This window comes from Chlamydotis macqueenii, chromosome 1, assembly GCF_036417535.1.
Source record: "Chlamydotis macqueenii isolate bChlMac1 chromosome 1, bChlMac1.mat, whole genome shotgun sequence".
Taxonomy (NCBI): Eukaryota; Metazoa; Chordata; class Aves; order Otidiformes; family Otididae; genus Chlamydotis; species Chlamydotis macqueenii.
Genome location: NC_141556.1, coordinates 148,773,681 through 148,787,501, shown reverse-complemented (window position 1 = coordinate 148,787,501; position 13,821 = coordinate 148,773,681). Strand labels below are relative to the sequence as shown.

Below are 13,821 nucleotides of genomic sequence, written 5' to 3'. Positions count from 1 at the left end.
CATTTCCAATCTAAACCTCTCCCAGTGTAACTTGAGGCCATTTCCCCTCATCCTATCCCTTATTACCTGGGAAGAGACCAACACTCATCTTGCTACAACCTCTTTTCAGGTAACAGAGTCACGTATTTTGATTGAGACGAAATACCTTAGCAATGAGAAATCTTGCCCAAGTTTACTGAGCATTCTCATGAAAAAAAGAGTTAAAGATAAGCACAGAGTGGCTTTGGGGAGTAAGGAACCAGAAACACATCAGCCAAGAATGCACAACCAGTTTCTGACCTTTTCTGTTTCATTAGTTGAAGAGGTTTTTTTACTTGCTGCCCCCTCTCGAATGGTGCTCAGGAAAATAATGACCCATACAGATCACTTGTTGTTTACCACCTGCAGTGACCTGCTACCACCTTTTGTTACCTCTGAGGTGCAATATTTTTTGTATAATCTACAGCAACTAAGAAGCAGTACAGGTACTCCAGCATTTAGAAATCTGCTGGGGAGGGAGAATTCCAACTACTGAAATCTTCCAAATTAAAAGAAAGTCAGAAGGTTCCCTGTTAAAAATATTGAGTTGAATTTTTTTTTTTTCTGCTTTCTCCTGGTGAGATGAACTTTACACTCTTTTCTACTGTAGCCCAGTTACTAAAGGAAAGATCAAGGATATGCTGCTCGTCCTTGGAAGCTCTTTGTATTTGACCTCTGCCCCAGGAAGGAAGCTGGCAACAAACCAAAACCTTGCGCTTTTGGGCCAGTGCCATAACCACTAGTCTATTTTGGAAGGCTACAATTATAGACAGGTGGTGGGCAGCACTGTCATCACCTCCTGCTTCTGATTTTAAAACAGAAAAGTTATGACTCTATTTGGCAAAGAGTCCAATGCTATCTTTGTGCATCAGCCATATTCAGAATACGCCTCCTTGATCAGGCCCCTTGAGATTTAAGGGGTGGAGAAGAGTATTCTAAAAGATTAACTTCAACCTAATCCCTCCAGCTCTTTCTGCATTTGGGGGAAGAAGAGATAAACTGACTCCTCCAGAGGGTGATTCAGAGCACTTAAATTTAGGTACCTGCTCTGAATCACTCCCTACTTAACCTAGGGAGGCATCCTGGAGACAACAGATTCCATGGGCAAATGTTATCCTCTGTGACTGTTCCTCTCTCAACATCCCCTCAATTGTCAGTACAATTCTCACTAGTTTCTCAACTCCACCACAGCTTAGGTGGGAAGTTGTCACTTATCCTCCAATACCTGTGAGGCAAAAAGGGAGGCATGTCAAAGTTGTCCAAATACCTGTATAGGAGCTGCCTAATTCCAGAATTTAGAGAGTCAAGTCACTAAACAAATGGAGTGATTTCTAAAAGTTACAATCCACCAACAGTTTAATAAATCATTATTGACTTCAGTGGAGCTAAGCTGCAAAGCTGGAACTCAAGCTACTATTTTAGATTTAGCATTCTGGCAAATCACACCACAACTTTCCACAATTTCAAATAGATTTAAAGAAAGCTGCTTGTTGCTTCTTAAACAGAGAAAACAGTAGCTATAATGGAAAAAAGTCTTTATTACTAAATATATTTATACACTAGTTTTAAATCATAATTCAGTATGTTTTGAAATTCTGGCAGCATTCTGACATTCTTCAAATACTCTGACTTATCGCTTTTTCCAGGTGAATTTCCGTCTGGCTCCCTCTTGACCAGGCTTTTTTCGTTCCTTCACACGTGGGTCAACTGTTAGTAGTCCAGCTACAAAACACAGAAAAGCTCCTGTTAGTTTACTGTTATTAGTTAATATTACAGATATTACATGTGGGGGATTCAAGGCTGTCAATAACTTTGCATATGAATTGTACATCTAGAAGGATAAAGGTTCAGTATAAAACACTGAAAGGAATTTCACTAGATCCTCTAACATTCTAACTTTTCTTTAGTAACTGAACTTTCTTCCCATTTTACTTTACAAACCACTAAAAAAATCCCACATTGTTTTATATCTATATTGCTTAAACTTTTAGAGCAGTGGTCTCCAAACTTTTTTGATTGTGCACTCCTATCAGTATAACATTTCTGAGCATGCACTCCCCAATATATGTGTATTTACTAATTTATAAATTACATACAGTACTAAAATCCTAACATTTTCTTCCTGCACCCCAAAGGATCATCTTGTACAACACCAGGGTGCACACACCCCACTTTGGATACCACTGCTTTAAAGTACATTTAGTGTTTCCAAAGTATATTTGGCAATGTCCAAAATCTGTTCAGAATTATGCTGATCTCATTACAGATACTCAACTCACAACAATGTCAGTTTACAGAGGTCTCCCTGGCCAGTCACACTTGTCAGTACTGAAAACATACAATCAAAGAAACTTGTTGCAAAGATACTAGCATGAATATAGCTTTACTTCCACAGATGGTAACACAGAGAAAAAAAAAAAAGTATAGTTGTTGTGTCAATAATATACACAGGTATTTTCTGTGTATAGAGAATACTAGTACTAGTACTAGTCCAGAAAGAGCATAGTTAAAAGCTCACTGTTCATAATTCTGTATTTGCTGAAACAGTATGGCATCTAATTGCTGAGAAGCATCAAATACTGCAGTTATCCAAATAAGTTCCATCTTATCCTAGGTAACTCAAAACTCTACATAAAGCAAGAGAGGAAAGGAAGCTTCTTCAGTCTGACTAGCTGCAAGTAATATGTTTGTGCTCATTACCATCCCTTCAACTCTAACCCTCTACCATTTAAGTTCAAGAATAAAACTTTTTAAAACATGAAGAAGATGTGACTAACCAAGTAAAACAAAATACAATCTTAATACCTTACTGCTCATCAACACCTGATCCAGATTTATTTGTTAGTGAATATACACTCCTGTTTTGTGATTCTATGTGGAGGCAACATAAGCTGATTAATAGATCTAAGAGAGGTCATGAACAGATGGAAAAATGCTCAAGTAGTCACCCAAAAGGTACACAAAGGATGCTAGGAAACAAGTGAAAACAATTTATAAATAAATGCAGATCCCTTTCATACAATATACAAGGTTTCATTGGGATTATTTACTCAAATTTGCACTATCTGATCCTTAATGATCCTTGTATTAATTCCGTTAATTACCAAAAACGCATTAAGAAACACTGAAATAATTTCAATTCCTACCTTGCCTCATGAATTCCACCTCCTGTTCTGTCACAAAACTCCTTAAGGCTTTTGCAGAGGCTAAACGTATTGCTCCAGCCTGTGCAGATCTTCCTCCACCAGAGACTGTGCAAACCATATCATGTTTTCCAATTCTGTCAAGAAACTGGAAAGGGAACAACAACTGTTCTCTAAAAATAAAAAATAATAATCATAATAATAAAGATTAAATATATACACGTATATAAAGTTACATGCTGTGTACATTTCTTATCATAGTATATACAAAAACTAGTTGACTTTCAGGCAGAGAAACAAAGGCATTTGTATCTCATTTTCTACTGATAGCAACTAAATAAATGTGAAATTAGCAGCTAGGAGCATATTCAAACTGCCAATTTTAATTATTTTAAGTTCAGTTTTACAATTGTTTCAGTGATTATCTATAGATTACAAAATCCATCAGCTCTGGATATTCAAACTGAGCAATCTTTTACTCTATTCTTGAGCTCAGAAACCACAATATAAAATAAAAATCATATAAGGGATCAAAACCTTCTTATGTCAGCCTTATGAGAAGTCTTCTCTGTATCAGACTGTGCACATCCTCCAAAATCTGAAGCTTTACATGAAGCGTCTCATCCCGCTTGCTTCCACTTTGTTACTGTATGCCAGAGTAATTGCCCATGCATACAATTTGCAAATCTCTCAAACACTTAAAGACACTGTTTATTATTCATTTATTTTAAAAGTTAACTGTGACCCCTTTCTAAGGGACCAAAATTTGAACTATTCAAATAGTCTCTGCTCTTGGCTTTTGCATTCCTTCAGAAAGGGAGAGACAAGAAACACACAGCAAGGCTTACCTATTAGTTCTTTCACTACTGACTACTGAAAACCAGGAGGAAAGCAAGACCAATTTTCATAAAACAGTTTCACAGAAAGAAGAACATAGCATCAACTCAGTGGAACGCAGCACCGAAATATCATTGCATAGCTTTTATTTTAGTGGAATAATTTAAGTACAGTAAGTAAACAGTATGTCATAGTGCTCTCACCTGTCCTGCAGCACTGGGAAGTAATGTAAAATGTCTATTCCATTCACTGTAATTTTTCCAGTCCCATTATCATAAACTACTGCAGTAGCTCTTGCAGTTTTTCTTGTACCTCAAAGGAATTAAAACCAATCTGTTATGAGGCTTCAGTATTCTACAGAACTTCAAGTGCCCAAGTTAAGCAAATCTCAACAGTTTCATACAGTACCAGCTGTTTCTTTTTGGAGGCTGAGGTAACAAAAAAAAAAAAACTTGAGAAGGAAATGAATACAAACAATGAACAACTAGCTTTCAATATCTTTTCATCAATGTCTATTAAGTGAAGGGAGAAGTGTGTGTTGGGAGGAGGCAGAGATAACACTGCTGTCCATAACTTCAGTAGATCAGAACACTTCCTTGACCTTGTGATGTCACAGTATATGAAAATAAACAGTTTTCTGAACATCTACCTTTACCATAAGTACAATTTCTAATAATATTAAAATACTTTATAAGATCATAGAAAAGGTACAGAAGTTAAAAAATATTCACATGGAAAAGGTTAACTCTTTAATCATACTAGTATAAGCAATGCCTATGCATCATTTAGTGTAGTTTCCTCAGAAATTACAGCTAGTTCTCTCTAAATACATCAGCTGCAAATTAAAACACATCAGCCTAAGACCAATCTTCTGTAGCACAAAGGAAGCAATATTTCTGATAAAGGAATTATGAAACAAATAGCCATTTTTCTTAATTTAGGGAGGTGATGGGACACAAACAAGACTGTTCTTAAACTTGTAAAATCTGATGGCTTTTCTTAAATAACATGGGTTGCATGTTTATCAAACATCAATAACTACTGTTCTGAAGACAATACTGAAAACTAGTGTGGATTAAGTTCCAGTTTGGTGCTCTCACACCTCCTTGTTGTCACATCATCTTGAAGTCAACCCAGGCAGCACAGAGCTCTCCAGCCATTTTGCTCCTCAGATTCTCTGGCACCTTTGTTCTTATTATCATCTGTTACCGCCTACTTAAGAACACATCACCCCCAAGATTCCCCTTAGATGTACAGCATAGATACAAAGGGTGTGTGTGTGCATATGCTTTGTTCAGAAAGTTGCCAGACTTCCCTATCCATGTTGTTACTACATTATTTTTTCTAGGCACTCAAATTGTATATTGCATCATTCTTCATTTATACTACACAGCAACACTTTTACATCCACGGAATTCTCCATACATGTTTGTGCTCCCCCAGTCCCCTGCCCTTTATGTTCAACAGTCAACTCTTGCCAGCAGTGAAAGTCCTTTTGTGTCCTACAACATGTAGCACAACAGAGTCCACTCTACAGATGTACTACAACAGCTGATAAGACTCTGTAACAAAAAGTTCCACTTTGTTACCAGGCCATGTCGTAACTTAGTAGGTCATAATATAATTAACAATTATACATGCAATATACATACAAGCACATAAAATGAAGTAGTGACACATTCAGCAGTGATGTATACACTATAAAGAAAGTAGTACGAAGAGGAAAAAATTCTGCATCACTATCAACCAACTTGAAATTATTACCTTCACCAGTGCTGAAGGCCACTCCTCGCTCATCATACTTCAAGGGCTCAATAACTACCTTTTTTAACTGCGCAGGAACTTCTTTGGAAAACTTTTGTATATATTTCTCCTCGATGTCACCACATGGCAACGTCAGCAATTTTTGTAAGAGCTGAATAAATCTTGAATACTGTAGAAAACAAGACTTCATTAAGGGATGCAAGTGCAATTGCATTTGCTAAAATTTTCTATTTTTATATAATTGATCTTTCCTACTTCACTTTTATTGATGATTTCTGACAAGATGACGCTTTTGCACCTACATGCTGATTTAAGAACAGCATGCAGATGCATCATTTTCTGTGTGACTAAAGATATCTAGTTCTTTCTTCAGGCAACAATGAAACTTTAATTCAAAGCATAACCAACCCCTTTGTAATGCAGGATTATTGTATTAGAATGAAGTTAATCTCATTTTTAAAAAGAAAACATTGAGAAAGGTCTTCATTCTTTTATTATTGTTTTATTAAAATGGCAAAAGGAAAAGATTTTAATCTCATTTTCAGTAAGTCAGCATGTTCATTGACTTGGAAATAATTTTATTTCACTAAACTGAACCTCTTAAATTATTATATTTCATAATATATACAGGAAATACCCACCTATCTATCTTCGGCTGTTCAAGCTGAGTTACTTTGATGTTTATGATTTCCTTTAAAACCGAACAATCAAGCTATTCAAAAATTCAAGAGATACTTGACTTAAAGGGCAATCTCTTGAAATAAATTATCCTTTGCTACTGTGTGGTTCTCCTTCCCCCTTACACCCCCCTCCAAAGTTCTTCAGCATGTGATTAAAGAGTAAACACCACTGTGTTAACCCATTTGTGCTAAAAGCTGGGAGGCCCTGTTACGAAGTGCTACTGGCAGGAGCGCTAGACAGCTGGTTACTGGATATAAAGGTATGCTATCATATAAAATTGATTTTTCATACGTATATAATCTTATTTTTGAAGTTTTCTTTACTTACAAGTTGTTATTAGAAGAAGTATTTTTTATTCTCTCTGTTACCAGAGTCTTCTGCACAAAATTAATACTTTTCTTGTAACCTAGCAATAGCCCCTGGAACCCTGACATCACTTAGAAAGCTACTTCTGTCTAACAATATGACACAGGTGTGTAGTAAAGCCTCTGAAGAGCAGAAACCTAAAAATACAAAAATTTAAAAATTATAGAGGCTATAGATGAAGAAAGCTTCCAACAGTTTTCACTTGCAGAGTGCAAAGGGAAAAAAAATACCAATAGCTCTGATTTTGTTTAATAATACAATCACCATAGAAAATTTTGTTGCAATAGCAAAATATAAGAATTTGAGCAGGTAAGACTGGCAGCTTATACTGAGACATTTCAACTACATTTAAATCATGTTTGTTCCTATAGGCTGAGGCTTTGTGTTTTTACATGCAGGGGCCAGTATGTAAAAGCTTCTGGGGTTTGGTTAGTGGTTTTTTGGGGATGGTTTGGGTTTATTTTGGTTTTGGTTTTTTTGTTTGTTTGGTTTTTTTTTTTTTAAGTTTACTGCAGTCTACTTTTACAGATGTAGAGTGTACAAAAACCAAGCAGTGAAGAACACCAAACTGCTTGGTTGTGCAATTAGACCAGTTCCTATCACTGCGAGAGGAAAAACAGTCACTCCAAATGTAGGAGCTACTGAAAACACCAAAGTCGTAACTGCTTCTACTGCAAGCAAGATAGAGGAAGTCTCCTAAGTACAGCAGGATGGAGAATTTACAACAGTGATTTCTAACTTAGGCTTAGAAACCACAATCTGCTCAAGACCTTTTCACACCACTCATAGAAAAAGAAGCCATCACATGCTACTGTTCTGTATGACAATTGAGCAAAGGGCATGTTTGCTGCTGCTATGCTATTTTTGCAATGATGCTGTCCGCAAGACAGAAGAGATTGAAGAACACTGTTTCCAGGTGAGAAAAATACTTGGGACACTCAGGCAGATAATGTTATATTCTCTGGTACTATCATATTCAAGCTTAAACTTCCAAAAGAAAACTGAAGCTGGACACATAGATTTAACTTGCTGTTACAAAATCTAACGCTATTTAGGGGACTACAGGAAAAAGCTCCGAGTAAGAAAAAGGTGTATGACTATTAGGATGAATAGTCTTATTCCCAGAGATACATGTAAAGAAGGACTTCAAATCTAGACAGTGACACAGCTTGCAGATACTGGGGAAACTGCAAAATCCTCCTCTCGCCCACCATATTCATATAAAGAAGAATATAACAAGAGATATCTCTATCAGATCACAGATCTATGCAGCTTTGTGTCTTGTTTCCAATATTTGATTCTGTAGCAAATCACTAAGAAACTCCCTTATTTCTGATCAACCTACTCTGATTTTTCTATAATTATCATGTCCTTCTTAAGATTAAATAATCAGAAACTCCGTGCAGGTTTACCATTACAAAAATCAATCGTGTTTCCCACCTTGAACATTTACCATTTTTCTACAATAACTAACAGAGGTTCTAGCCCTGTCTATTTTTAATCCGTAACTAGAAAAAATTACTTTATTTATATTATAAAGTGTTACTATCATCCATGCCTGACTACATAATTAGATGATACAGAACAAGTGCTCTAGGTCTCACAATGTTACCAGGAGAAAAACTAAACTATGATAGTAACAATGGAAAAGCCTTAAGAGTTCTGGACTGTGCTAGACAAAAAAATAAAAAAGCAACGCAGGTCACTTTTCAAGACAACATGAATGTGATAGTGCTGTGAGCGTATGCGGACTTCATGAGAAGGAAGAAAATTCTTTTGAAGAGCACCTGCCTCTACATAGTACCTTTTCAGTATCCAAAAAATGCACCCAGGTCCTTATTTTTAAGACACAAGCCTCCTTAAGATTAGAAAGATTAATTACTTACTTCAACATCTGACAGTTTTTCTAACAACATTTCTTCCAATTCAATCTTAGTCAGCCATCTGCTGCCAGCCAGGTTTCTGTTTAAAATATCACATACATCCTCCCTTTAATTAACCATGCAATTAGAGTTACATCACAAAGGACCACACATACAGCCAGTCTTTACTGAGAAATACATTTTCCATTATAAACGAATAAAGATCACATTCCTATAGTAAACATGAGAAGGTCTATGTTGATTTTAAACTATCTTTTGAAAGAGATGGTGAATTGACACATTGAATTAACCACATGTAAGTTATGAGTATCAGTTATGCATTATTCATAGTATTGAAGTCCAAGATTGAGCTAGAGTAATATTGTGATATTAAGCGATCTTCTCCACAACTTAGGACTTAAGTTTTAAAAGCCTGCTGCTAGGAAGTATGTTTTACCAGCAAAGACCAAAATCAAAGGCAGAACATTACAATCAAATTCTAAAGTAACAGAATGTCGTCTCTGCTCTTTACTTTTCCGACCAACACAAAAAAACTCCACTAGCAGTAAGCATGGTCAAAGTACTAACGCTGCAACGACACATCGTATTTTATCTACTGTGTAATCTTGACCTGCTCAGCACAGAAACTGCACTGATGATAGCAAAAGCAGAAAATTCTAAGAAAAGACCCTCATATGGAGATGCTAACACAAAGAAAAAGCAATGCTTAAAATAAATCTTTGTGAAATATGTATGATATGAAGTGACCAACAAAGCAGAATGCCACCATAAAGATACATGCCAATATTATCAGGTAAATTCAAGGCAAAGCTGCAACTATTTTTTTACCTCTTTAGGTTTTTTAGACATAATCTTAATGAATTTTCAGCAGCACTAGGAAAGCTGTGATTCAGAAAAGCACTCCTTCTGAAGGTGATTTTAAGTAGTACTTCTTCTTAAGTATGTATCTTAATGCTTTTCTGAGTCAGGGCACGAGAAACATTTATTTAGAAACAATGCTGGTTTTAACAGTAATTTTTAGAGGTTTCCAACCCTGACAGACTCAAGTACATACTTACATTTACATATTGCTACTTCCAGTGAAGTCAGTGAAATTTTTTTACATGTGAAAAAGCTATAAACTTAAAGTAGTTCAAGATCAGATCCTAACCCTACAGCTAATGTTACAGAATGCATCCACAAATAGCTTGGGGAAAAAACAACAACAACAAAAACCCCAAAAAACAAACAAACAAAAAAAACCCAAAACAAAACAAAAAACCAAAACCAGTCCTTCCATCCACTCACCCTCTAACTACCCTTTGGAGATAAATTATCCAAGCTAATCTCAGAGGAAGCACCATATCCAGTATGGAAATTAAGTCTCAAAAATCCTTTAAATTCTCTGAGTTTTTACAAACCTAACAGGGAAAAAACCTTTCAACTCTGACTAGCTTCAGGTCATTTTTCACATCAGTAAATCCACTGGTTAAGCTGTGTAAGGAGTCAGGTTATTTTTCAGCGACATACACCAAGAAACCAAATTCATTTGTTCTCTTGTCTGCTCAGAAGCTAACATGAATCTATGAGAGAACATTCTGTGGGTCCTAAGACACTACTTACATCATGAAACATGAACTTCTGTTATTTAAGAAATTGAAATAGTCTCAGCAAATTATTCCTTCCTCTTCTCAACATAAATAACAAATTGCTGAAGTTAAGAAATGACAAACCAACACGCTGCGCAGCTAACAGCAAATAAATCTGGGTAGCAAATACACAGCAAGAACAAAGATAAGAACAACCTGGACAGTGAAAAAATAACTGTACAGAAAAGTAGTAAATGACAAAGTCAAAACTTCCCAGCTGTATCCATTTCTTTTAAAGACTTGCTTCATTTAATATTCCAATATACCATAAAATCCTTGCAAAAAAGTCTCCAAATAGAAAATAAAGAATACAGCCCAAGAGAAGCAAAGGGTTCTTAAAGCATGTATACCCATTTCAAGGACAACTCTTACTGCATGCACTAGGAATCTAACAACTGTAGCATCTCCCATAGCTGCTTCTGGATGATATGTATCTTTTCTGTCCAGTGGCTAACTAGCTGAAGAGCTTGCTATGCATAACAGACAAATTAAAGACAAAAAAGAAGAGAAATTAAATCAAATTACTAGTAATACTGATACTCAAAAAAATCCAACTACTAGTAATGCTGATACTTAAAACAAATTCAACCAAATAAACTTTCCTAAAATTGCTGTAGTTTTTGATGATTTAGCTGTTCAAAGTCATTAGAAGAAAAACAGTGAAATTAAGTATTTCAATACTCAAGTTAAGTATTAGTAAGTAAAAATACTAAAGAATTGTAATTAATGAAAGACTACAAAAGAGCTCAGCTTTAGGTCTTAGGATTTTTCCAACAGATAAGTGACTTATTTGGTATTTCAAAAGGCCTTGTTTTCTTATAAAGAGTTTACCTTGTTTTCCAAAAACCTTTAATAAATAAATAATGAGAAAATTTCATATACAGAAACACAGAGTCCTGGATATTCTCTACTTACGGTCAAATCACACTTTAGAATTTTTGTATCGGAGAGATTATTGAAAAGAGCAGGGAGAGATTGAAAAGCAAGAGAAATATGTGGTGTTTCCCTATTTTAGCAGTGAGGAGTGAGCACTCCACACATACATACTACAAATAAAGACTTTTACACCTGAAATTACCATACAAATATTAGACGAGAAATAGGGAAAAAGTCTGAGAATGTGTTTGTGGAATAAAAGGCAGGTAGGGTGGGGAACTGTCAAGACAACACACTGAAGCATTCTAAGAAAACTAATATCAATATTCATTCTAATCGGAAGCTTACTTTTTTTCCTTCTGAAGAGGAAGGTCTTGAGCTGCCAGTTGGTCCTGATATTTCTGAGCATTTAGCAATTTTTCATATGTTTCCTAAATGTACATGGAAAAAGTATTTAAATGCATTTTTCCAGTTAATATTTACATTTTGTTATTTAAAACATATGTTTACATGGATTTGCTCTCCAAACACTTAAAATTCAGAAAAGGTCCGAAAACAAGTAGAGCTTTAACAATTAAAAAATAATACAGCAAGTTAAATCTAACCAAACACTTAGATAATATATATAATATTTTCATATGCAAAGTATTTACTTTTGAATTCTGCCATTTTTCTTCAATGGTGTTTGTTACCTTCTTACATATGCTTGTAAAAAAAAATATTCTCAGAAAAGCATATACATCTGTATAATGGATGTAACTTGAAAACATACTGCACAATAATTCCAACAGTACACCTACATTTTAGTTTGACTTCTCAAAATACTGACAAGGTTTAAGATAGTAAAAAATTTCATTTAGTTAGATTTTTGTACATTTAAAGTATCAACTTTATTGGTGGTCTGTATGAGCCAGAACTCTCTCTTACCCAGGCACATCCACAGGGACACACACAAAGTTGTACATTTACCATAAGCAGAATGTCTGTTCTTTCAAATGTCACAGATATATTTACTCTAAATTTTCAGTATTTTTTTTTGTCAAAGTTTTCTCAAAATTCTTAGCTATGCTATTATTTTCAAACAATCCTATGACAGTGATTTACTACTTCAGAAAAACGACATGAAAAACATTCCAAAAAGTCACACTGAAAATATTACAGAAGAAACATGCTTTTAATAAAGTATTTTCAGGTTTTGTTCAGTTCAGAAACTTTTGGAGACTATTTGGTTCTAAAACATAACATCTAACATTCTGAACTTGTACTAAAATAAAAGTACTTATATGACGAATAATTTACTTCTATTAACAAATGAAAATATAAAGCTTATAATCACTTTCCTATACCTTATTAATAGAACGAGTTTTAGAAAATAGTAGAGAGAAACTACAATATAAAAATTAGTGGCGAGAAGGAACAATGGTTGGGGTTGTTTTTTTCTTTGTATTACTTACAAACACAGTAAAAGAAATGTGAGACTGTTCTGTATTGTCAGAAATTAACCAATGAAATACTACTTCTTAACATAATACTGGGATTTGCAACAGAATGCGATGAAAAATCTGCAACAGTATACATGAGAAAAAGAAATCCTTGCTTGTTCACATCTACTGCTCAAGCTGATTTATTCACTAATATAAAACTACACCTGCACATATACTAAAAATATTTGTCCTTAAAGTGTACCAACTAAGAACAGATTGTTATCTGAGCTGCACTCAAAACATTTAAATAGGGACAAACCATTGAAGTCTTTGATGCAGGTCATCAGTGACATTTTTAACAGCACAGTGGAACAAAAATATCTTTTGAATAACTCCACAGTATAAAATCCTGAAGAATAAAATGGTCCACTTTTCTTTGAGACAGCGTAAGAATTCATCTATTATAGTAGTATGCCTTTCAAAAATTCTTTATTTTTGATTGAGATAATTGTATCAGACAGGAAACTAGGAAAAATTTTCAACTTAAAATAAAATCTATCTTCAAACACAGGAAATATTAAAAAGTACAAAAATTGATATTTTAAAAAGTTTCCAAAACTCATAAATATATCTATAGATCTCTAAGATAACAACATACGGTAGGACTACTTTGGGTAAGATTAATGTCATATCACTCTAATAGTCTTAAGAGCTCAATTCAGAGCCAACTATTAGGCTGCAAAAATTATTGACTATACATGAACAGCACAGACACAGTTTGGATTAGAAGGCATGAGATGTGTCTGACACCAAGCAAATTTTTACACATCTGTAGTTAGACATGAAAAAGAATCAGTATGGAAGCTTCTGCTCTGGGCTGCAGAGAAAGGGAAGAGAAGGGTAAGGAAGGCTGTGGCTGTCCCTCAGCAGTCTGGGGAGAGCTCACTTGGAACAGGTTTAGAGATTCCTCTGAGCCCCATGAGTTTCTGCATTTGGAAGAAGTCAAACCAGGCATGAAGAAGATATGTTGGTGTTAGATGATGAGAAGAGGTACCACGTTACTAGGTCTTATTAATGTTTATGGAGGTTTTTCATTTTACTTCTAGCCTCTTGGCTTAGCTCTTGCCTTCATAAGGCATAGAGTGTCACTCTCCTACCTGGCAAAATCAGCCGAGTCTGCCTCCTCATAAATACCCATCAT

The 13,821-nt window shown here is 35.1% G+C and overlaps 1 protein-coding gene across 4 annotated transcripts in view; it reads right to left on the bottom strand.

The window, feature by feature from the left end:
• Positions 1-1,536: 1,536 nt before the first annotated feature.
• MRPS9 (mitochondrial ribosomal protein S9) overlaps positions 1,537-13,821 on the bottom strand; it is a 34,005-nt gene continuing 21,720 nt past the window's right edge. For 2 of the 4 annotated variants that reach the window (XM_086769639.1, XM_010123854.2), the window contains exons 6-11: positions 11,545-11,627; positions 8,696-8,771; positions 5,763-5,931; positions 4,202-4,310; positions 3,165-3,334; positions 1,537-1,740 (exon numbers count right to left, since the gene is read on the bottom strand). In XM_086769639.1, coding sequence (XP_086625765.1) covers positions 1,649-1,740; positions 3,165-3,334; positions 4,202-4,310; positions 5,763-5,931; positions 8,696-8,771; positions 11,545-11,627 — 699 coding nt within the window. In that variant the 3' untranslated portion in view covers positions 1,537-1,648. The remainder of the gene's footprint in view (positions 1,741-3,164; positions 3,335-4,201; positions 4,311-5,762; positions 5,932-8,695; positions 8,772-11,544; positions 11,628-13,821) is intronic. The other 2 variants (XR_015261350.1, XM_086769648.1) reach the window with 2 other exon arrangements.